Source organism: Uloborus diversus, chromosome 3 (assembly GCF_026930045.1).
Source record: "Uloborus diversus isolate 005 chromosome 3, Udiv.v.3.1, whole genome shotgun sequence".
Taxonomy (NCBI): domain Eukaryota; kingdom Metazoa; phylum Arthropoda; class Arachnida; order Araneae; family Uloboridae; genus Uloborus; species Uloborus diversus.
In genome coordinates this window covers 101,579,088-101,602,633 of record NC_072733.1, presented here as the reverse complement: position 1 = coordinate 101,602,633, position 23,546 = coordinate 101,579,088, and the positions used below count along the sequence as shown (strand labels likewise).

Below are 23,546 nucleotides of genomic sequence, written 5' to 3'. Positions count from 1 at the left end.
AATGAAGATACAGATTAATCAAAAACCCACCAAATTATAAAGAGTATACCAAATGGTTCATTAACGTTTGAACAAGTTTTGTTAGTTGGATGGAAGGGAAAGAAATTAACGAAGAGCAATGTTGGACAGATGCTTCATATAGAAGATAAAGGAATAGAAATAGTTTGTTTGAAAATGCATAATAATGTCGGAATGATCTTCGTATTTCCTGAGAAAGAAGATAAATAACCTATTGATTCTGATAAAATTATTGAGTATTTAAAGAATTCGGAATTGTACCAGATGGCTCAGGCATTAGATATCATTGTTTCAGACTGCTGTATTAAGTGAATAAATGTTTTTTAGTTGAAATTTAACAAGTTTAATTGCTTTGGGCTTCTTGTCCTTCCGTTACTTTCCTTCCGTTACCATTAGCAAATGCTTAAGTTATATGCTTAAAATAATTATTTTTTAAATCTAGAGGTGAAATTGTAATAATTGAAAACTCCCGTATGTGCTCTCATTTTTATACAATTTTTCCTTTTATAGTTCAGCTGAACTTTTGGGAAGAACAATATAGCGTGAAAATCATGTTGCAAAAATATCCTTCCGTTACCGTTTTTTAAATTTGATTAAAAAAAAAAGTTACTAACGAAAAATTCTTGGCTTTGGCTTTTTTAGCAACTTACTATGATGTGTATTAAAGTCTTCCTGTACTTTCCTGTAGTTTTATCTTGGTATCAGGCTTCTTAGCAGCAAATTTCGTACCCATTATATGCAAACAATTTTAAATCCAGCGCTAATCCCAATTTAATCCAAAACGTTAATGCTTGACTTTTTCATTAGGAACTGCTCACATTAAAGGGAGAATTTGCAGGAAACTTAGTTTTTCAGCAGCTGTATTGTTGTTTTGATAAAAAGTTATGTTAGACAACAGAATTATTAATAAATAAGTTGGATTGTATGTACCGATTTCGCTGTACAGGAGGGAAAACCCAGGAGATAGCTTCTATCAGGGGTTATGTTCAAAAATGTAGCTTCAGTGCCTTCCAACAGATTCTTAAAAGCTGGCACCAAACATTCCTATAGGATCTTGGTATGAACGGACGCATCAACTGTTTCAGTTGTAAATTCTAAGCTTCAAACCTCTGTTCTTTGGTCATTTTAGTGCAGGAAATTGCATTTTTCAATCGACATTTCTTTCTGTCATGCACGTGTACGACGAAGTTAGTACGTAGACTCCAACTTATTATATTCATAAATGATTTTGCCTAACTTACAAGTTTTAATCACCATAACATTGTCCTACATGAAAAGATCTGGGATTAAAGTTCTGGACTTGGTTCGGAATAGTCCTGAATTGAAACTTGCTGGTGTATAATAGGTGCGAAGTTTCTGCTAAAAAGATGCTAAGGCAAAATTTTAGGAAATCATTATTAGGTTCTAGTTTCATGAAAAGGAGCTTATTCAAAGATTGTTATCATGCGTGTATATGTGCTTCTTAGTATGTATAAAATGATTTCAGTTATGTAGAGTTCACATTGACGAAAAAATTTGCATATATTGCTTTTTTACATGTTTTTTCAAGGTTTTTTTTTTTTTTTTTTTGAAACAATGAAGGGTAAGTAATTTATTAATCCTGATACAATGGAATAGAGATTACTTTTACAACTGTATTTTATCCGAACAATACCGTCATTGCATATAGCATACACATGACAAACATTATTAGCATACTTTTCTCTTTTTTTTGCAAGGTTTTTTTTTTCTATTTTTCTTTTTTGTGCGCCACTATAAACGACGACTTTGATAATTATTCATTGCTTTAATGTATATTAATTCTAAGTATTTAAGAAATTTAAATTGGTATTAATTTTAGAGCAATATATTTCTCCAAATTGTTACCTAAATTTTAAGATAAACTTAAAAATATCATACGTTATGGAAAAATAAGAATTTATTTACAACGTTTAAAACATATAATGTATTCTTTATTTTAAAAGTCAGTAATTGCAATTTCTCCGCTGATAACGTGATACAAAAGCTTTACATAAATTTTATGCCTGTAATTAGAAGTAAATTTCTCGACGGAACAAAGCATTAATATTCATGAAAGCTTTTTGAAATTCATCTTTAAAAAAAAAATGTAATAAATTGGGCATTACAAATTCACATAAAATCTTCGAAATTTCTGTCGCGAAAAAAAATTGCGTTAGAGGCATTAGTTGTAAAAAATACTAAAAAATGATTAAAGAAATAAATAAAAAAGCATAGACTAAGAAGAATTTATAATCTTGTTTACGAACGATGGATGCATTTTAGTTTGACGTTACCAAATGCAAATTTCACTACCAAGAATATTTTCAGTTTCGATATCAGTTTCGATAGTACTGTTTAATATCAAATAATATTTGAGCACAAAATCATATTTTTTGCTGCTTATTTGCAATGGACTTTTTTTTAACAGTTATTTCTTTGAAAGAGTAAAATTGGTAGCCTTTTTTTCAAAGCGGCATTATGTGTTTTACTTGTTATTTCATGAAGTCAAGATAAAAGATCCTCAGGGAGCTTCATGACAAAACTTGTACAAAATTAACATGACAATTGAGACAGTGAGAAGCAAAGGGATTTAAGTGAAAAAATTAAAAATTTGGAAATTACTAGCACAAATGGTATGCGAACCTCTTTTCTGTTTTGGGGCAAGAGATAGGAACGAGTAGCCCTGGTAGATGCTGCTATACACCATGCTTTAGGAAGAAAAAAAAACTCAATGAAAGCCTACCTAGGTCGGAAGTTTAAAAGTGTGTTACTCAAAATTTGAAAATGTCTACTTACATCCCTTTGCTTCTCACTGTCTCAACTGTTGAAACATAAAACATAATAGGGGAAGCTGCTGTACCCACGGACAAAATTTACTTTTCAATTTTTGCTGTTCTTTGGTAATGGATAATCTATCGGAAAAAAATTCTGGCGGAATATACAACTTATCATCTAATTTGGCAATTTTTGTCAGGTGAAAATCTCAAAGCTTTCAACCTCAAAAAAATTTCTTAAAAACCATATTTTTTGTCCGTGGGTACAACAACCCGTTCACCCCGCGGACAGATGCTTTTGTACCCATGGACATGTAAAAAAGTAATATATAAGTAGGTCTGAGGAACTCAATTATACTCAATACATTTTCATAAGCCATTTTATATTGAAATACTTCAAACATTCATTGAAAATAACATTAAATAACATATCCAACAGAAATTAAACTTTGAAAATTAATCGAAGGATTTTTTTTTTTCAATTTTTTTTAATTTTGCTTAATTTTTAACGCCAATGAACTCTTTAAAAAATTTACAAGTCTTAAGAGAGTTAATGATGTTATGAATAATTAATATGTTTTTTAACAAAAAAATAACTAGATTCATGATAATATGGCTCTCTAAGTACCTACATAATAACTTCAATTTATATGCAAATTGAAACCTTTAATCAAAATTAACCTATTACAAAAAACTCAGTTTAGATTAAACAAACAAAAATCTAGAAAAGTCGACTTCAAATGAAAACAGGTATGATTGAAGGCCTGTAGATCCGATAACAGGTGGGGGTTACTTCAACACTATATCTTCAAGCTCTACTTCAAATTTATCATCATTGCTAAAAGCAGATTTCGGACGTTGGTGACACGGTATCATTTTGAGGTACTTCACATTGTAAGAAGACCCAGGTGTGACCCAAGGAGACTAAAAATTGCTGTCCGTGGGTACTCATGGTTGTGGTTAACTTGGGTACAAATGTATGCCATTTTGGTTTTGCAAGGCAGTCACGTCAACAAGACCACAGTTTTACAACATTAAAAATCAGAAATAAAGACTTGAAAATATAGGTAATCAAGGATACCTACAACAAGAATGAATAACATAATCTACGACGGACGAAAAAAAAAAAGAAATTGCTCTTTTTTTTTTAGACTTAGCTCCTACTAAAACCGAAAAAAATTTGATAGAATCTTAAATGTTTGTTAGATGGCGTTGAAACTTTCTAGGGTAATGGAGAGGGCTGTGACACACACGTTGAACTCCAATTAGGATCTCTCTCGACGATACCCGGAATTTCCCGACCAACGTCCGTAGGTACAACCGTCCGTGGGTACAGCAGATTCCCAACAATTATACAGAGTCTGAAAAACTTGGGCTCCAGATCTTATACGTTTTTGTCGCCTGGGCATCCCAGGTGACTAAAAAGTATCTTGGTGGTTAGCCCTTTTAAAGAAGGGCTCTAACTCCTTCGAAGTTAACTAAGTCTTTCTACACTTAGATATTCTATTGATTCCTTTAAGCACAACCTATAGTTAGATACATAATACTCGTATCATACATATTATTTCGCAAATGTGTTTTTAATTTATTTATTTTTCTGGGGGGGGGGGGGACTATAGCTCCTTCAATACTTTTTCAAACTTCAAAATTTTTCATCATTATCTAAAGAGTTTCTGAGACGCTTTCGGAGAAAAATAAAGAGACATTACACAAGTTAGCTATTTCCTCTGAAAAACCGATATATTCTGTTTTTTATTACGCATTTCTTCAATGCATAGCATTTCGAAATGGAGACACATTGACTCAGTTGGTTCGAGAGTCATGCTAACATGCGACGGTTGTGAGTGCCCAACGGTCGAAAAATATTGTTTTAATGAATTCTAATCCAAATTTCCATGAGGATATAATCTAAACTTATTGCGAGGGTGAGTTAAAAAAGTGAATTTCGCCTGACGACTGTGGAGAGAGGTGTGCATGAAAGCAAAACAGTATAAGAAGACATGAAAGATACGATATAACTTAACTTGTCAACATAAGAACCAAGCACGTTGAGACATCTGTCACACCGTTTGATAAGCTTCAGAAAGCTCTCCAGGAAAACATTGGGGTTTTGCATACGGACGATGCTATGCGGTACTGTGACACCCAGTTGAAATAGAAAGAGGCGATTCTGAAAAAGTGGCCTGACCTTCTCAAGATCTAGTGCTCTGATGTTCGAGGACAATGCGAGACCACACTGGCTGACGGCAGCCATATTGAAACACTTTGTTGTGAGCACCTAGAGAATCCGCCAATTAGTCCTGATCTTGAACCTAGTGACTTCCGTTTATTTCTGGCTTTGAAGTAAAATCTCGGTATTGAAATGATGTTGAAGTCAAACAAGCTGTTAAACGCTTCTTCCGTGTGCGAAGCCCTGTGTTTTTCCTGAAGGGTTTTTTGAATCTTATCAAACGGTATCACAAATGATTTATTGTCCATGGTTATTATGTAGAAAAGTTAATTATATCTCATATTTAATGTGTTTTTTTTTTTTTTTTTTTTTTTTGTTTTTTTTGACTTTCATTCACAACTGAGACCACAGTCAACAGGGGGAACTTATTTTCCTCCTCCTCGTACATTATTTCTCATTTTTTTTTTTTTCGGGGGTTAGCCATACTTTCCTACTACTTCGTCAAACTTCAAAAGTAAGGCATCATGTTAAAGACTTTTGTACCGCTTATAATCAGAAAATAAACAAGTCTCACTTTTGCTGCTATTCAAAAAAAAAAACGAGTTTTTGAATATTTTCTGCAGAGCACGAATGTTTCGGCCTCGTCTGGTAGTATTTTTAAATTAGCCACATACGATAAAAATTAGCTTGGAACAACATGCAATTATAGTCACATTATGACAGTTTTAAAATCAGTGTAGTGGCAAGCTAGGCTGAAATCAGAACAATATTAATCCATTCTGTTGATTCACATGCATCAAAAATGATTTTTATTAACAGTGTTATTCTATGGTACTTGGTTGAGAAATGTCCCGCAAGTTATGCTAAATCTCGAAATATTTTTAATTTTTTTACTGTAAGAATACAGGTAACGAAGTTTTCTATTATTTTGAACTAGTGTATTTGTTTTTTTTACAGTGCAATAAACACAAAAGTAAATTATGTTAAAAGATTGGATTCTATTTTAAATGTCTAGCAATTTTATGTGATTTTGTCTTTTGGTGTTGGGTGTATATGTGTTAGAGTTTTGCTAATTAACAAGTCATCATCATAAATTTAAATTTAAGGTGAAACGCTCTTTGCTATTGTGAAAATCCAATAAATGCATGCGCTTTTTACCCTCTAGGCTAAAGCCAAGAAATTACTTTCGTGAAGGGTTTTTTCATTCCGTTTTCCCAGAATATTTTTCAAGAAGTTCTACATCATGTTTTTTATTGCATGTGCTTCTAAATTCACGAGAATAGCTTTGTATGTATAATCTTTATGACTAAACAACGATAGACGATATCTATTTTAGATTAAATGAACAAATTGTGTGATTGCTATACAAAAATGGGCTGAGCACTCAAGAATAATCTGTATTTTAATTCATTAAAATGCATGAAAATTAAGAATTTCGGAGGTTGTTACGAACGCGCATACAAAGCAGCTTTTAAAGGCAAAGGTTCGTTTTCAATTGTATAATAACAGCTCACCATGTCCCTACCGTGGTAGAAAATATGTATCTTAGATATAGAAGATAGAATTTGCAATAGAAGTAAACAATATATCGTCGCCTCAAAGCAACACTAAGACATCTAATCCTAGGAATAACACTAATATATCTTACTGTTGCTCTGAGGCGACGATATATCAATGTGGAGGGTTATTGATGTGGATACTAAAAATAACTATGTAATATCTGACTGGTATCGTAATTTAGTTGGTTTAACAGGTATGTCAGTAGTTTGCCTCCCAAAAGGATAGGCTCTTGGAGCTTTATTTACCTTAATAAAGCATAACATTTGTGGGCATTTTAAGTAAAAACGGGATTTTTTTCTTTAATTACTTTGAGTTATCTTACTTTGCTCTGTTGGGAAAAAAAAGTAATTAATGATTTTCACATCACAAGTTTTATGATACAAACCTATAATCACTTAGTAAAGATTGCCATCGGGCTACTTCAACCATTGATTTTTTTCACACCTTCTCAGTTCTTATTTCTTACTAAATTTGCCTTAAGAATTAATAATAAAACCACGTACTTTCTGTTGAACACGTTGTTTGAGAATTCCAGTGCAGTTTAAAACTGAGAAAAAAAAGGTTTTTTTATTTTAATTATACTATGGGGATTCCTATTTTTAAATTCTTCAATTTAAAGACAAAAAATACAGTAAACCGCATGCCTGATTCTCCTCACTAAATTGTTAATCACCGAAAACCAAGTTTCCTAATATTACTCAAGAACGTGATTTGAAAAGTAATTGTACAAAAATCGATGCGGACACGCTATAAAAGAGTTTTCTTTCCTCCATAGCTCTATTTTATGGGATTTGCATCCGTTCATTCCTTTAAAGAAAATAATTCTTGTTTCTTGAAAGTTTTTTTTTCACCGCTTGTGGTTATAAAGCTGTTAGTTAAATCATTAAGTTGAAGTTGTTATGCATTTCTTATCATATCCGACAAATTCCTTTGTTTGATAAATTTGTTTTTTTATCATTAACCGTAATAAATGCCGACATTTCCCCTCCCCTTCGCACATACACAAAAAAAAACACACACACACATACACCAGTAGTGGCCAGTGCTTAGTAGTGGCCAGTTCAAGGTTTATATTTGAAAAAATAGGATTCCAGGTTTCCCAATGGATTCAAACTGGCGGGAGATAATACCCCCTACACGTTTCATGCACTTTTGAATCCATTGGAAGACCTGGAATCCTATTTTTTCAAATATAAACCTCGAAGTGGCCACTACCAAAACACTGGCCACTACTGGTGTGTTTACCTTATTTATATATTTTGAATTTCTACACATTTTCGTGCTCATTTTCCCACCACAATTGATAAAATGCAAACAAATGAATGGAAAAACAAGGTGATTTATCGTATATTATATTTTTCGCTTGAAAAAGAATTGATGTATGTTTATAGCTACATGCAACGGTGAAGCAATTTTCTATTTTTATTTCTTGCTACAAAATCCTATGAAGAAGTTACGCGTCCGAGGAACAAAATGATGCTTCTAGAATAACATCTTAATTAAATATTTTACTCTCGAAAAAATTACATATATTAGTACTATTCTTAATTCAGATTGAGAGCAAGAGTAATAAAAAATCCGCATCTAAATCTGTGACACATCTATATGCACCTTATTTAGAGTCCGAACATAGATCTGAGAACCGGCTCATTTACAAACCTTATTCACAAATCGCTTAATATTTTTAACATTATAGGCAGAATTTTCAAAGTACCCTTCACTAGGTGGAAAGCCGGATAGTTCAAAGGAGGTTTGATTGCAGGATACTCTGTATACGAGTGATATCGTATATCCCTGATCCCGGCTTTAAGCAGGTCATTGAATTTTGTCATTATGGTAAATTTATTGCTAATCATGCAGTTTTAATAAGTACCCTACAGTTAATTATATTTTTTGTAGATTTTTACATTCATTTGTGTATAACTAAGTACGAATTGTTTGTGCAAGTAGTTTATGAAGGGTTAAAAAATATTTTTCTTTAGAATAAGATGGAAAAGTTTAAGTGTCCTAGCTTCCAATCAATAGCAGTTAACAGTTAATTCAACATTGTACTGAAATGCAATTACAATGAAAAATCACAGTAATATCCCGTAAAAATAACTTTTGCGATACAACTTGTAAAAATAAAATAAGCTTCCTTCCACTATGCTTTATTTATTTTCATGATTTAAAAAAAAATGTGTTTTTTCCTGAAATTTCCAAGAAAGTAATAGTTTTAGGATTATCGTTTTATTTTAAGGTGTTTCAAAATTATTTACCTATCATTAAAGTCAGCGCTTTTTTAAGGCGAAGTTGTACACTCTGTTACACTTAATTTGTAACAGAGTAGTCAAAACAATTTTACATCCTTCATGAATTACTTACGATGCTATTGTGTACAAACCATTGATGCTTGATTGTACGCAAATGAATGGAGACGCAATTAAAAAAAATAATGGCGGAAATTATTTAAAGTGATAAACAAAATTCAACTGTTTCGGACATGGTTGTACTATTTTTGTGACAAAGACCCATAATCCTTTCCGAGCATATTTGATTATATACATGAATTTTGAGTTGAAAAGGGAGAAAGAAAAGAATGGGATACATAACAGTAATTGTATTTGGACTTTTATAGTACACTTACTGGCCAATTAATTTGAAACGCCAAGATCAATATTTTATTCTACCATCTTTTGCACATATAAATTCTTTGATTCGTTTGGGCATCGATTCTACATGCTTTTGGAGTGCATTTATATCCAGAGAACAAATACCATGCATTAGCTATGCAGCTTTTTAGATCTTGTAAATTAGATGGAAGAGGAGAGTGCTTTTGGATGCGTCTTACCACCATATCCCACACATTTTCTATGTGGCTAAGACCCGGGTTATGTGGTGGCCACGGAAGGAATTGGAAGTCAGATTGATGCTCAGCGAACCAATTTTCAACACTTCTGGCACCATGTATTGTTTCATTATCGTTCATGAAGTATCCGTCGCTATCAGGATAAAAATGCATTGCAGGGTGTACTTAATCTGCCAGTACATCTTAAATATCGCTTGGCTGTTTTTTTACCTTCGAGGAACACCAGGGCACCACTTCCATGCCAGCAGAACATGCTCCCTATCATTATCTCCCTCCAGACCCTTGCACAGTGCGAGTAAGGCAAGAAGTTTCTCTCAAAGATTTAGAATCATTGACCAGCGAGTGTATTTTATTGCATAATGTGTAAAAACCTAGCTATCATATTTCATAAGATAATGAACCTTCTGTTTCTAAAAATAGTTGGCAATTAGTAAAACTGACTTTAAAAATACATCAAAGGCATAAGGCATGTTTAGTATATTTTCATGAGAATGACCCATTTCACTTTTAAACGCGTCATTCAAGTTTAAACACAGTGCACATGTGCGAAACCTGAGCTTCAGACTTTTTTTTGTAACTACTTCTGATATGAAGACAACAGTCCACGGGATAGTTATTAATGTTTATATCTCTTGCGCATAATGGAGCATAATTAAACTACCAGCTTTTGAACGGTAACTTTTTGAAAAAAAAAATCCACAATAGGAATTTTTCGTCGATAGTGGTATATTTTCATGATTTTAGTTTTTGTAGTTTTATTAAGTATTAAAGAAGTACCTACAAAAAGCAGTTTTCTTTTCCGAATTTAAAGCAACAATGCAACTAACTGGTTCAGAATCCTTCAATGAGTTTAGATTATACGAGTATATTCATGGAAATTTGCATCAGAACTCAGAGGAGGAAAAGTCATTGGGAAACGATATATATATATATATATATATATATATATATATATATATATATATATATATATATATATATATATATATATATATATATATATATATATATATTTGCATATTAACATAATGCTTGATAAAACAACAAAATAAACTAAATAGATGCTTCTATTTCTTTAATATTTTTTAAAGTTAAATTGCAGTTTACAATATTGAATAAACGTTATTTTCCAATTTTAATGCTACAACATAATTGTGGTTCAGAATCTTGAAAAAGGTTTAAATTATATATTCATGAAAATTTGGATTATAATTCTGCCGAGGAAAATAAGTTATTTTAAAAGCGACATTTTCTGGTCCATGGGGGACAGTACTCATTACTTTACCGTTACTAGCACGACGCTCTAACCAACTGAGCTAATAAGACGCCCCTTGCATTATGCTATACATTAAAGTAATAAGTAATTTAAAAAAAAAACAATATTTTTTTCTTTTAAAGAACCGCTACAGCGTGAATTGCTTGTTATTTTTTCACAGAAATCGATAGAAAACATCTTTAAATGAATGCTTTACCAATGAAATTTGATGCGTTATTGAGGAAATTATGTCGTTCCTAGAGAAAAGAAATACTTTTGAGAAATAATATGCATGATGAGATGTATGTAATCCTGTTTTATAGTAAAATCTTGCAAAGACATATTGCAATGTGAAAAAAAAAAAAACAATCGGTTTTAATTAGCATTATAAACCGTTTAAGGAAGACACAATAAATAACATTTGTGGTCTGTCTACTTTTCTACTAATGCCATATAGCAAAATCTGAATGAAACGTGAAATTATATTTTTGAAAAATGTAAAAAAAATGAAGGGTCCACATTAAAAACGGCCGTTTTTAAGGTTTTTTTTTTCTTTACATTTTATTCATTCGTTTTATAAAATAAATGTCTAAAAAGTTAAATTTTGTATTTTTTGACTCATTTTTATTTTTGCGTCAAACTTTCAATATCTTAACCCTGCATCTGATTTTGAACATTTTTTCAATTGGAAGAATGCATCTAGGACTAACGGTTGCGAAAAAAAAGGTATCACTGGTTAAACCGGAACACTCTGTATAATATAAACGCGTCAGCATATCTCGCATATTTTTTTTTTTTAAACAGTCTGGTACGAGTAAGAGAACAAACATAAAAATCACATTGGCTGTTAAAAAAGCAATTACTTAGTGAAGACAGGGAAAGTGACTGACATTTTTGAGTGCACGATAAAATAAAAGGTAACTGGATATAAATTCTATTACTGGAATGGAAGCTGTTTTGTTGTCCTCGCACAAATTAGAATATATTGCCTGATCGTAAAGATTCGAAGGAAGAATGGTCATTCACGTAAAATATGAACTCATTTGTCTATTTCTAACGGATAAATAACAGTTATTTGTTCTCACAGGTGCTTAACAGATTACGTGGATATATCGACGATCACAGCAGCTAATGTAAAGGAGTTGGTGGGCCGTTACTGTGGTTCTAAAATTGACACTCCATTGTTATCCATGCATCCGAAGGCTGAAATAATATTCCGTTCCAACCACATTATTCACCACAAAGGCTTCTTCGGTCAATATGAATTTAAAGATGAAAGTAAGTATCAAGACATTTTTTAATAAAGAATTTTTAACTGTGACAAATTATTATAACATAATAACTTTGCACTATATTACAATTCAAAACTGTATTCACCTTTAATTCCTGTATAAATAGTAGGGCAATTCCACTCTAATGATGCATCAGTTATTGTACAAAACAAATAATCCATAATTGTTAGATCCTTGTTTTGGTGCATGAACTTTATGAAAAAAAACATAGATTATACTTTTATATAATGCACTGAAATTTTAAAGATTTCCAGAAACAATTTTCAACTAATACCTTCTTGTTTAGTAACGCACGTATCACGTAAAATACGCCTGTTACTGAGGGAAAAATATTATTTATATATTGTTTCTGAAAATCTTCAAAATTGGTTTGCATTTTATAGAAGTTGAGTTCATGTCCTTCAGAAAGTTCAGGCAATGAAACAAGGATCTAACACGTTTGGAGTCTTTGTGGGATGTTTAGTAAAATAACTGATGCATCTATTAAAGTGGAGTTGCCCAGCATTTTAAATAGGAATTAATGGTGATTATGAGTTATAATATAGTGTAAAATCTTGAAGCTTTCAATAAAACTCAAAGTCAAGTAGCAAGTAACTGGGCAATTCTGTGGTAATTAGATGTATCAATTGTAGCACAAAATACACCACAAGGACTCCAAAGATTTTATATCCTTGTTTCAAAGCATGAACTTAAAGAAAAACGTGTTCTTCTATATAATGCAATGAAATTTTAAAGATTTCCAAAAACAATATTAAAATAATACATTTTTGTCCGGTAACGGGCATATCACGTAAGCTACGACCGTTACTGAAAGAAAAATATTACTTAGTTATATATGAAAATCTTCAAAATTTAACTACCTTTTACAGAAGTTGAGTTTATGTTATTTACAAAGTTCATGCAATGAAACAAGGATCTAACATATTTGAAGTCTTCGTTTTGTACAATAACTGATACTGATACATTAGAGTAGAATTGTCCTACTATATTTAAGTAGGAAATAATGGTGAATACAGTTATGAGTTATAACATAGCGCAAAATCTTGAAAAATTAAATAAAACTCAATATTTCATGACCTGTCATCTGCTCTTGACACATCTGTCTACTTTTAGGTTAATTCTGACGGGTTTTAGTTATTTTCTAACTTCATATGTACATCAAAATACTTTTTCTTCTTTCAGTTGAATATCAGGCCATTGTAATAAATGAAGTATGAAAAAAGTATTTTTAAGCAAGATTGGAAGGCGATTCATCAAAATCAAAACAAAAAGTTGCAATTCGTCAGCCAGAAAAGAGTCATAATCATTGGAGCACCCTGAAATTATATGAACACTCGAAATGAAAATTAGTTTAGAAATGAGAGAAAATTAGTTATTAATTTATGTTTTTACTTTACTGTTGACTTTAAAGTACATTGGTGTAAGAAATTAAGAGAATTTTCAGATTTGGTCCATTATCTCCAGAACTACTGGACCAATTTTAATGAAATTTGGTATGTACATACATTAAAGCAATACAAAACAAATAACCATCCAAAATTTGAAATACGCACTCATGATCATAAAAAACACTCGTTAGAGTCGGATGGTATGAAACAGCGGTTGCAAAATTTAACAAAAAGAATGGGTTAGTAGGGGGTATGGTCCCCTCTAACAGACGTATAGGCCTTGCAGTGTGACTTCATACTTAAAATGAAGCAGTTATGGGATCCTGGGGCAATCGTTTCGACTCGTTCAACAACGCTGTACTCAGGCTAGGGATAGTCCCCGTAGGGGGTGTTGCGAGTTGCTATTGCCTTCCCGAGAGCGTCCCAGACATGCTCTATAGGATTGAAGTCAACATATATGCTTGGCCAATCCATACAGTGAATATCCTCCCTTTCCCGAAATTCGTCGATCAGAAGAGTAGGGTCTGGTGGGGAAAAGTGGTCATAAAATCGTGCGTTTTCAACTTAGGTGGATAATAAATGCAACAAATTGTTTGAACACTTCAACTTTTTTTATTGTTATTTTACATTGCATTACGAGGCATGTTTTTAAAGTAAGTACCGTTTTGAAATAAAAAAAGAACAGGTACAGATAGAGCAAAGAAATTTATTGCATAAAAATCTACCACCCTTACGCTATTTTTCGACATTGCTCAAATGATTTTCCAAGCATTTGTCATAGCATGGTACAGGTTTTTGTATACCTATTCGTAGAAAATTGCCGCCTGTATAGTCGACCATGGGGTAACATGTTCTCTGAGCTCATTATTGCTCTTGTTCCACAGACCACCTAGGAAGGACTTTAGATGCCGAAACAAATGAAAGTTGCCGCGAGCGAGGTGGGGGCAGACCAGAGGATGTTCAAAAACGTCCCAGCCAAAGCCCTGTAAGAGTTATCATGGTCGTCTACACGGGCGGCAAATTTGTACGAAAAGGTATACAAAAACCTGTACCACACTATGACAAATGCTTGGAAAATCACGGGAGCAATGTCAAAAAATAGCGTAAGGTTGGTAGATTTTTGTGCAATAAATTTCTTTGCTCTATCTGTACCTGTTCTTTTTTTATTTCAAAACGGTACTTACTTTAAAAACATGCCTCGTATTAAAGAACACGGTACATTGAATTTTAGTAAGAAAAATATTGATTTTAGTACTTTTATACAACTTTCTTTTCCTTATGTTTTTATGACCACTTTACCCCATGGGGTGGGGGAAAGTGGTCATAGCATAGGGTAAAGTGGTCATAGTTAAAAATAGATGCAATTCCATTATAAAGAACCTCAATACTTGTATATTTCAGTTGTTTTTATAGTTACAAGTATATTCACGAGTACATGCGTGTATACACTAATATATACGTGTCGTGTTACACGAGTAAACACGTTCCTATATGAGCAGATACATGTACACATCAGATACATGCATGCACGTGCCTACGCAAGCATATACGTGTATATACGAGTATATAAGCATGTATACGATACACGTGATTACCTACAGGAGTGTATACGTGTCTACATGAGTACATACGTGTCACATGTATATACGTGTCACGTATATGTACGTGTCACGTGTATATACGAGTATATACGCGTATAAACGAACATCATATGCGCGTGTGCACTTGTATCTCTTGAAAATACGCGCATACTTGAGTATATCTGTGTATAGTAGACGTATATACGCATATATAAGTGTACATATACATACATATACGAGTATACACGAGTTAATTAGTGGATCCATCCAGTGCGTCTTTGTACGTGTCTACTCACGTATATATAATATGGAAGCACGAGTATATACGCATGTGTACGTGCAAACACGATTATATACCTGTATAGACATGTATACGTACATTTACGTGTATACACCAGTACATGTATGTATACACGAGTATATATGCTTATATACATGTCGGCTTACAGAGTGAATCTAAGCTCTTGGCCAAAAATCAAAGGGGTGTGAGAGGGGAGGATAAGAAGCAAAGAATCATAAGGAAGTTATAATCACTGACATGCTACATGCACACAAAGCCAGAAACTGATGGATGCAAAGCAGAGCACAAATTTTTTGCACAAAGATGATTTTGCCTAACATTTGAGTTTTTAAGAAATATTTAGAGCAGTTGTTGAAAGTTACGGTCTGTAGTAGCTCTAATACACGCATCGCAACAAAGGCGCAGCGGCTGATGAAAGTTTTTCAAAAGTCTCGTTATTGCAACAGGGAAAGATCTGTGAATGCGACGCATGTATTACAGCTAAAGGCCGCAAATTTCATAAATCGCTTCAAAACTTTCTTAAGTCCTAAAATGTTGTGTAATATATATATATATATATATATATATATATATATATATATATATATATATATCAGTGGTTGGAAGTAGCGCGCTACAAGTAGCGACGCTACTGTAGTAGCTACATTTTTTAGTAGTTTGTAGTGTAGCGCACTACTTTTTTAAAAAAGTAGTGTAGTGAGTAGTTAACTACAAAAAATAGTAGTTTGTAGCGATTTCTGGAAACTACTTTTAAATAAACTGAAAAAAAAATCAAGGTTCAAACGAATTTAACTGGCGTAAATTTTACACAAGGTACATCATCAGATGCAATGAGAAATAAGACTCATAAAAATACCAGTTGACCTCAGGCATTTCATTTTGACGCCATACGTTCTATCTGTTTGACGCCATTAGTTTGTCATCGTAATTTTCATATTTCAACAATATTTATATGGAAAAAAGCACTTATTTTCGCAAAAATGAAGATAGCGGTGATTTCGCAAGTTGAAAATTTTGTGAATTTTATATGAACAGACCGAAGATTGTAAAATAAAAATATTTTAGCGAGGCTTAAATTTTCGACAGTATTCACCTAATAAAAAGAAGCTACTAAAAATGTTATAGAAAAGGAAAAAAATGAACTGTTCTGGAGGACTTACAATAAATACCAGCATTACAGTATATGAGAGTATGATAACGGGCATTTTTCATAGTGTCTTCTGATGAGTTAATTTATCAATCGTTTTTTGTTCAAACCTCTTACGGTGTGTGTGTATAAGGGTTCCCCCCCCCCCAAAAAAAATCGAAAGTTGGTTTTTCAAGTCGCATATTTTATCCTTTTACGTCAAAAAAAAAAAAAAAAAATCGTAATTTGAACAACGGCAACAAGTGCCGATTATGTCTGAAAGTGAGAACCAGCACTTGTAATGCTAGGCAAAATTAAAATAAAATGTTTTTTTAGAAACTAAAAATTTACGTTGATAAAACATTGCTCCTATACCCCACATATGCACCTCAAAAACATGTATTTAAATTAAAAGCCATTTAGATATCCCACACGTGGCCTAACATTTATAATTTTCATCAAAAAATTAAGTTTTTGATACACATTTTCAGAAAAGTAAGATTTTACGAAATTATCAAGCTGAAAAAAAAAAAGAAAAAATACAGTAAAATAGAAAAGTGGGTAATTAGCGTTAAATAGAAATTTTTGTTTTCCTGCAATTTTTAAGTCTCCCACATAGTACTCAAAGATATGGATTTTTTCCAGGTTGAGTTAAAATTTTCATTTAAAATACTATATTATGTATTTATTATTCGTTTGTAATTGTTGATTTGTAAATGTGTTCGCCAGTAATTTTTGAACTTGATATTCTATTTAAATTTATATGCAATTTTTTAAAAGATAACTGACAAAAAAAATCATTTTTTTAAATAAAATTATAAATTTTAGGTCAAGTGTGGCATATCTAAATGTTTTTTAATTTGAATAAATGTTCTTTTGGTACATGTGGGGTGTTGGGTACAGGGGAAACGTTTTATCAACAGAAATTTCGAGTTTCTAAAAAAAATTTTTTTTTTCTTTTTTTTCGATTTGGCATAGCATACAAGTACTGTTTTACACTTTCAGGTGCAAGTCGGCACGGATTGCCGTTGTGCAAATTATATTAAACTTTTTTTCACAATTGTTTTGACACAAGAGGAAAAATACAAGAGGGTATACGACTTGAAATATTGACTTTAATTTTTTGAGGGACAACCTAATGTGTATGCTTTTTATTTACTTATTTTTTTAGAAAGTAGCGAAGTAGCGACTACATTTCAAAAGTAGTTTGTAGTTGCTACATTTTGAAAAAAGTAGTTGTAGTTCGCTACAAAAAAAATGTAGTTTTTCCAACCACTTATATATATATATATATATATATATATATATATATATATATATATATATATATATATATATATATATATATATATATAATTTGTGACATTTTTTGCATCCATCAATTTCTCACTTTGCGTGCATGTAGCGCGTCAGCATTGTGTTTGTGACCATATGTTTCTTATTGATTCTTGCTTCTTATCCTCTCCTGTCACCTTTTAATAATTTGCTCAAGAATGTAAACTCACCCTGTATACTTTTATATCATATGTTTGTGTGTAAGTGTCTACTCGAGTACGTACGCGAATATACGTGTCTACCTGAGTATATAAGTGTTCTTAGATATACGAGTATAAGCGAGCACATACGTGTATAGTAGAATGTATAGCTGTATGAATAAAAAATACTTGCAGATACCCATATACGTATTTATTGACGCAATTATGTGAATACGTCTATGTACATGTCTACACGAGTATATATGCGCATATTTACGCATATACTCGTATATTTAACCCCGTTTACTGTAAAAACAATACATATTCAGTAAAATTAATATTTAACTTGTATATGCCTTATACCTAAAGATTAAGTGACATTAGAAGAACAATATTCGTTAAGCCTAATGACCACTTTACCCCATCTTACTTAAATTGTTCCAAAAAATTATCTAAAATAGATTCAGCTAACTGCTAATGAGTAAGAGTTCTTGAGACATGTAGGAAGCTTCCTGTACATTCAATCTGTTCCTAATTCTAACAAACAAAATTTCCCAAGGATGTTAAAATAGGTGTTTAGATTTTAAAATTTTTCATGTTCATGCAAAATAATTTATTTTCACCGAATAAAATTTTGCCAGTTGTAAACTTTTGTATTCAAAATGTAGTTTCTAACTGCCCTACTATAAAATAAAATTTTCACATTCATTCGAACATTTATTTCTAAGCTATAGCCATTTATTTGACGTATGACCACTTTACCCCATTGACCACTTTCCCCCACCAGACCCTACCATGTGGCTTTGTGTTAACATATATTAAAATTAATTCAGGGATAACAGCGCCCCTCAAGAGGTGAGCATAGGGCTCCAAGACCACATCCGTATACCTCGCAACTGTCCCAGATCCTCTGTCAAAGACATGGAGGGGTGTGCAGCCATCCAAATTGATGCCTGCCAAGACCGTCAAACCACCAATGCAATTTTGTTCGATTTCGCAGATATTGGAGGGTAGATAGCGGGTTCCTGCTTCTATCCATATGAACGTAGGATAATAATAGTCGGTTAAGCTGAACCGATACCCACTATTTGCCCTCCAATCGACCATTATGGAGGAGGAGGTTTGACTGGACAGGCATCATGTTGGATGGCTCACCCCTCCATGCATTTCACCGAGGCTCTGTGACAATTGCGAAGTATAGGGATGTGGTGTTGGAGCAATATGCTCACCTCTTGAGGGGCGCTGTTAGCCCTGAGTTAATTTTAATGAATGTTAACACAAGGCTAAATAGAGCTGTTCGGGTCAACAAATTTTCTGAAGGGGAGGATATTCAGTGAATGGATTGACCAATCAGCTCTCTAGACTCCAATCCAATAGAACATGTCTGGGACGCTCTCGGGAGGGCAATAGCAACTCGCGACACCCCTACGGGGACCATCCATAGCTTGAGAACAGCGTTGTTGAACAAGTGGAAACGATTGCCCCAGGATTCCATAAACTGCTTTATTTTAAGTATGAAGTCACACTGCAAGGCCTATATGTCTGTTAGAGGGGACCATAACCCAAACTAACACATTTTTTGCTCACTTTTGCAAACACTGTTTCATACCATCCAGCTCTGACGAGTGTTATTTATAACCATGTTTGTGTATTTTAAGTTTTGGATGGTTATTTGTTTTGTATTGTTTCAATGTATGTACATACCAAATTTCATTAAAATCGATCCAGTAGTTCTGGAGATAATTGACCAAATCTGAAAATTCTCTTAATTTCTTACACCAGTTTAGTTTTTTAATAATAAATGCTACACTAATATTTATTTATTGCTACTATTATAATAAAAAAACAATTTCATCACCTATTATATTACAGAAAGAGCCATTCTGAAATATTTCATGTCGTTACGACTGACAAAAGTGTTGGAGAGAAGGGGGAAATTAGTAATTAGTGCTTCAGTCCAACACATTCATTGTCCGTATGATTTTCTCCAGTTTTTCGCTATGACATTTTTTAATTAATTGTGAAAGCTCCTCATATTTTTAATTTTCAAATGTTACGCCTTCCCCAATGAGTTTCAGCATAAACAAAGTAATTTATGTGCACATTTCATTCAATTACTTTAAAAATAAATTTTCCTTACAGAATATTCAACTGCCCTTAAAATTCCGACCACTATAGGTCTGCCATAAGCAACAGACAATTCTTACAATTATATTTTGCTTGTTTACAAAAGATATTTTTATCAAAGTCGGATCAGTTACATAAAGAAAATACAATGAAAATGAAAATTGGTTTATTTGAAATATTTCGACATAGTATCCAGCTTCTTTTGTCGTATGGTGGCACCAAATTACCCAACCCTTTACAGGATAGAAACGTTTCTGATTGTAAATCGAAAGAAAACCTTTTTCCTCTTTAATACTTGCTTCCACCGACAAAGTGATTTAGCATTCTTGAGCCTTTCTTTCAATTTTTGTAATCTTTTTACATTAAAATCATTTTACACCCAGATTCTGTAACATCTGAAGTAGTCAAACCAAAACATGAAAAAGGAGCTGGAATAGAATGTAGATAAACAACTTGAAGTAAAATGTTTTTCCGCGATGGAGAATTCTTCCATTTATTGTCGTTTATTTGTATCGATCTTCTTAGTAGGTCTATTCTTTTACAAGAAACTAGAAATCAAGTTCTCTGTATCAAAACTTTAGGGAGCAATTGCCTTAATCGTGATCGATGCAGAAGCATGTTTCACGGATAAAATGATAAGATTAAGGATAAAAGGATTTCGAATCTTCTATTAGGAATAGTAGCAGATAAGAACTTCTGTTTGATCACGCACATCTGAGTTCTTGATTTAGAAAACAATGTTATGTTCTTTTCTGTTATAATTTGCAATTTCAGAATAGCAACAAACGCACTGATAAATGTTTTTACAGCTAAGAAATACACAAGTGGATTCTACTTTTTCATTTTAACCTTATTGTGCAGTGTTGATAAACTGCGGTTAAAGAAATAAACATATTAAAAATTAAAAGCCTAAACGATTTAAACAGAAATGAAGTTGAATGCTCGCGTTGTGACCCGGAGTGTTCCCACGGGGTATACTCCATACACGCCGTATACTCTCAAAGGTTTTTAGACGTATACGTGTACCCTCAAGCTAGAAAAATATCTTTGTATCATGACTAGAGATGAAAACAGTCGAAAAAAACCGGAAAATTAACGAAAAAAACGGAAGAAGTAAATTTCCACTTCGGAAAAATTGAAAAAAAAATGAATTTTTTCAACTTTTCAGGGTTTCAGTTGAAATTTTCAGCAAAAAGTGATTAGAAATTTTTCCCACTTAAATTTTGATGCCATTTCCTCCCCCACCCCCATTTTATGTTAAAATACTGTCTAACCTTAATGCAAGTGTTTGTATGATAATATAATTTTTATATAGATAAAAAAAATAATACTTTTTGCAAAAAAGCTTAAACCAATAACCTTAGTGAAGAATTTATTTTCCTTCTTCATGAAACAAACAAGCATAACATCAACCACAAAACTATGTTTCTGCTGACTGTGCAAATCAAATGTACAGGGTGCAGCAAAAAAACCGGGCAAGCAATTTTCCATGAAACTTTATTAAAAATGAATAAATTAACAAAACACAAAAATAATAATATGAGTAGACCTTTAGCAATCAATAAATTTAATTGGTTTCAAACTAGCAGCCTTTTGCAGTAATGCAGCAATGCAATTGCTTATTGAATTTTTCATTCAAGGGCCACAAGTCCTTTAATCAATCCTATCTATATATATATAAATGGATGTATGTTTGTGGGTGTGTGGGTATGTGTGTATGTTTCTTATACAAATCCACAGTTTTCGTCGGATTTCTTCCAAATTTGGCACAAAGGTAAATTGTTGCTGAGGAATTCATATAGGCGGGTTTTTGGAATTTTAAAAACACCCAAAGAGGTCTAATTTCATATTTTGAGTCATAAAATTGCTCTTTTCTGCACGAACTAATTTTTGTATAGTTATGAATTTAGTCTAAACGAAAAGCCCGTAAAAAACTGCCCTAGATGAAGTTTCTTCAAAGATTGACTTTAATCGTTAAATTTGTGAACCTTGGTTCAAAGCAAATGAAAACGGTTATCCACATATAACCACTAGGAGCTATTTTAAATGCAATCAACACAAAACGTTTCCTAAACGATGGCCGTCAATGCCGTTTAGCGATAAGTGTTGAAGCATGTTTGGCGAGAAAGCAGTAGATATAATAAATGATGCTATAACATCGTTTCTTAAACTGCGACCTACGAGGCTCCAGGGGTCCATTGATGCTACTCATGGTGCTAATTAATTTAAATGCTACCGTTTATTTATAATTTTTAAATATTGTTTGATTATAAAATCCACAACAGTAAGGCTTCGTGTAATTTTTGATCAGTGTTTATCCCGTTAATAGCAGGAAAATACAAACATGAGTAAGGTAATAGTATTGCATTCAATATTGACGTACAATCTTCGACTGTTTCAACATTAGACTACTTTTGTTAAAACCACATCTATTTCATCCTTGCAACAGAAATTTTATTTAATGTTCTATGATCCTTATCAAACCAATTTTCAATTTTTAAATTTTCTTTATACTATTACTTGATTTACGTCGAATCTTTAAGTTATTCGGTTCAACTTCGGTATTTGTGAACCTTGGTTCAAAGCAAATGAAAATGGTTAACAACATATAACCACCAGGAGATATTTTAAACGCAATCAACACAAAAAGTATCCTCAACAATGGCTGTTAATGTCGATTAGCAACAAACGTATAGCATGTTTGTCAAGAAAGTCGAACGAAAAAGAAATGCTGTCTTTCAGTAGTTCTTAAATTGCACCCTGCAAAGACACAGGGATGCATTGAAATCACCATCGGTGGTGGTTCTTCAATTTGCTTGCGAATTTCGCTAATAAGTTTTCAAGTAATAATACCGTAACTGTAAACGAAATTTTGATCTGTATTTTCTATACAAAACAGAGAGAGAGCACAGGAAATACCAAAATGAGATAGGTATTATCGAAGTACAGTCTTCAACAGTTTTACAATTAGAATACTAAATTTATATTAAAACGACATCATTGCATCGGAAATATAATTTAGTATTGTATTATCCTTAAACAAATCAATATGTATATGCTATTTATACTATTCCATGATTTACCTAATTCAGTTCACCTAAATTTCACAGAAACCGCTCCAGGTTATCAGAGACCAGGGGTAAAAATACTAATATGGCTAATGAATTGCAAAATAATCATTTTTGTGCATAGTAGCGTAGATTGAATTTATCTTTCAAGGGGGAGGGGGATAGTCATGGGGTTCATTACATGTACATAAACTATCATACTAGGATTGCTAATGTGTGGTAGAGTAAAATGCTGTGCATCTTTAGACTCGAAACCACACGAAAATTTAATACGGCGGAAGTCATAGTTTTAGAAGGGTAAAAATTTGAAAAATTTAAAGAAATATTAATTTATATTTAAACTTTTAAAATGCATAAAATGTCTCCATTTTTTACGTGAACAAATTTCTTAATCGTTTAAAATTTTATATTACTTTAACGCTCGAAGCAATAGTACACCCGAAGGAGCATCTTCGCTGACTAGCAATAATTTTAAACCAGTTAGCGGGCATGAGACAACTTTTGACACGAAGAGATTGCTACTGAAATGGGCATGATGAAATATTACGCCACATCATAAAGCTT

The 23,546-nt window shown here is 32.5% G+C and overlaps 1 protein-coding gene across 1 annotated transcript in view; it reads left to right on the top strand.

The window, feature by feature from the left end:
• Window positions 1-23,546, top strand: part of LOC129218594 (tolloid-like protein 1) — a 195,527-nt gene that overhangs the window by 100,560 nt on the left and 71,421 nt on the right. The window contains exon 4 of the mRNA XM_054852912.1: window positions 11,713-11,903. Within this exon, the coding sequence (XP_054708887.1) occupies window positions 11,713-11,903 (191 nt within the window). The remainder of the gene's footprint in view (window positions 1-11,712; window positions 11,904-23,546) is intronic.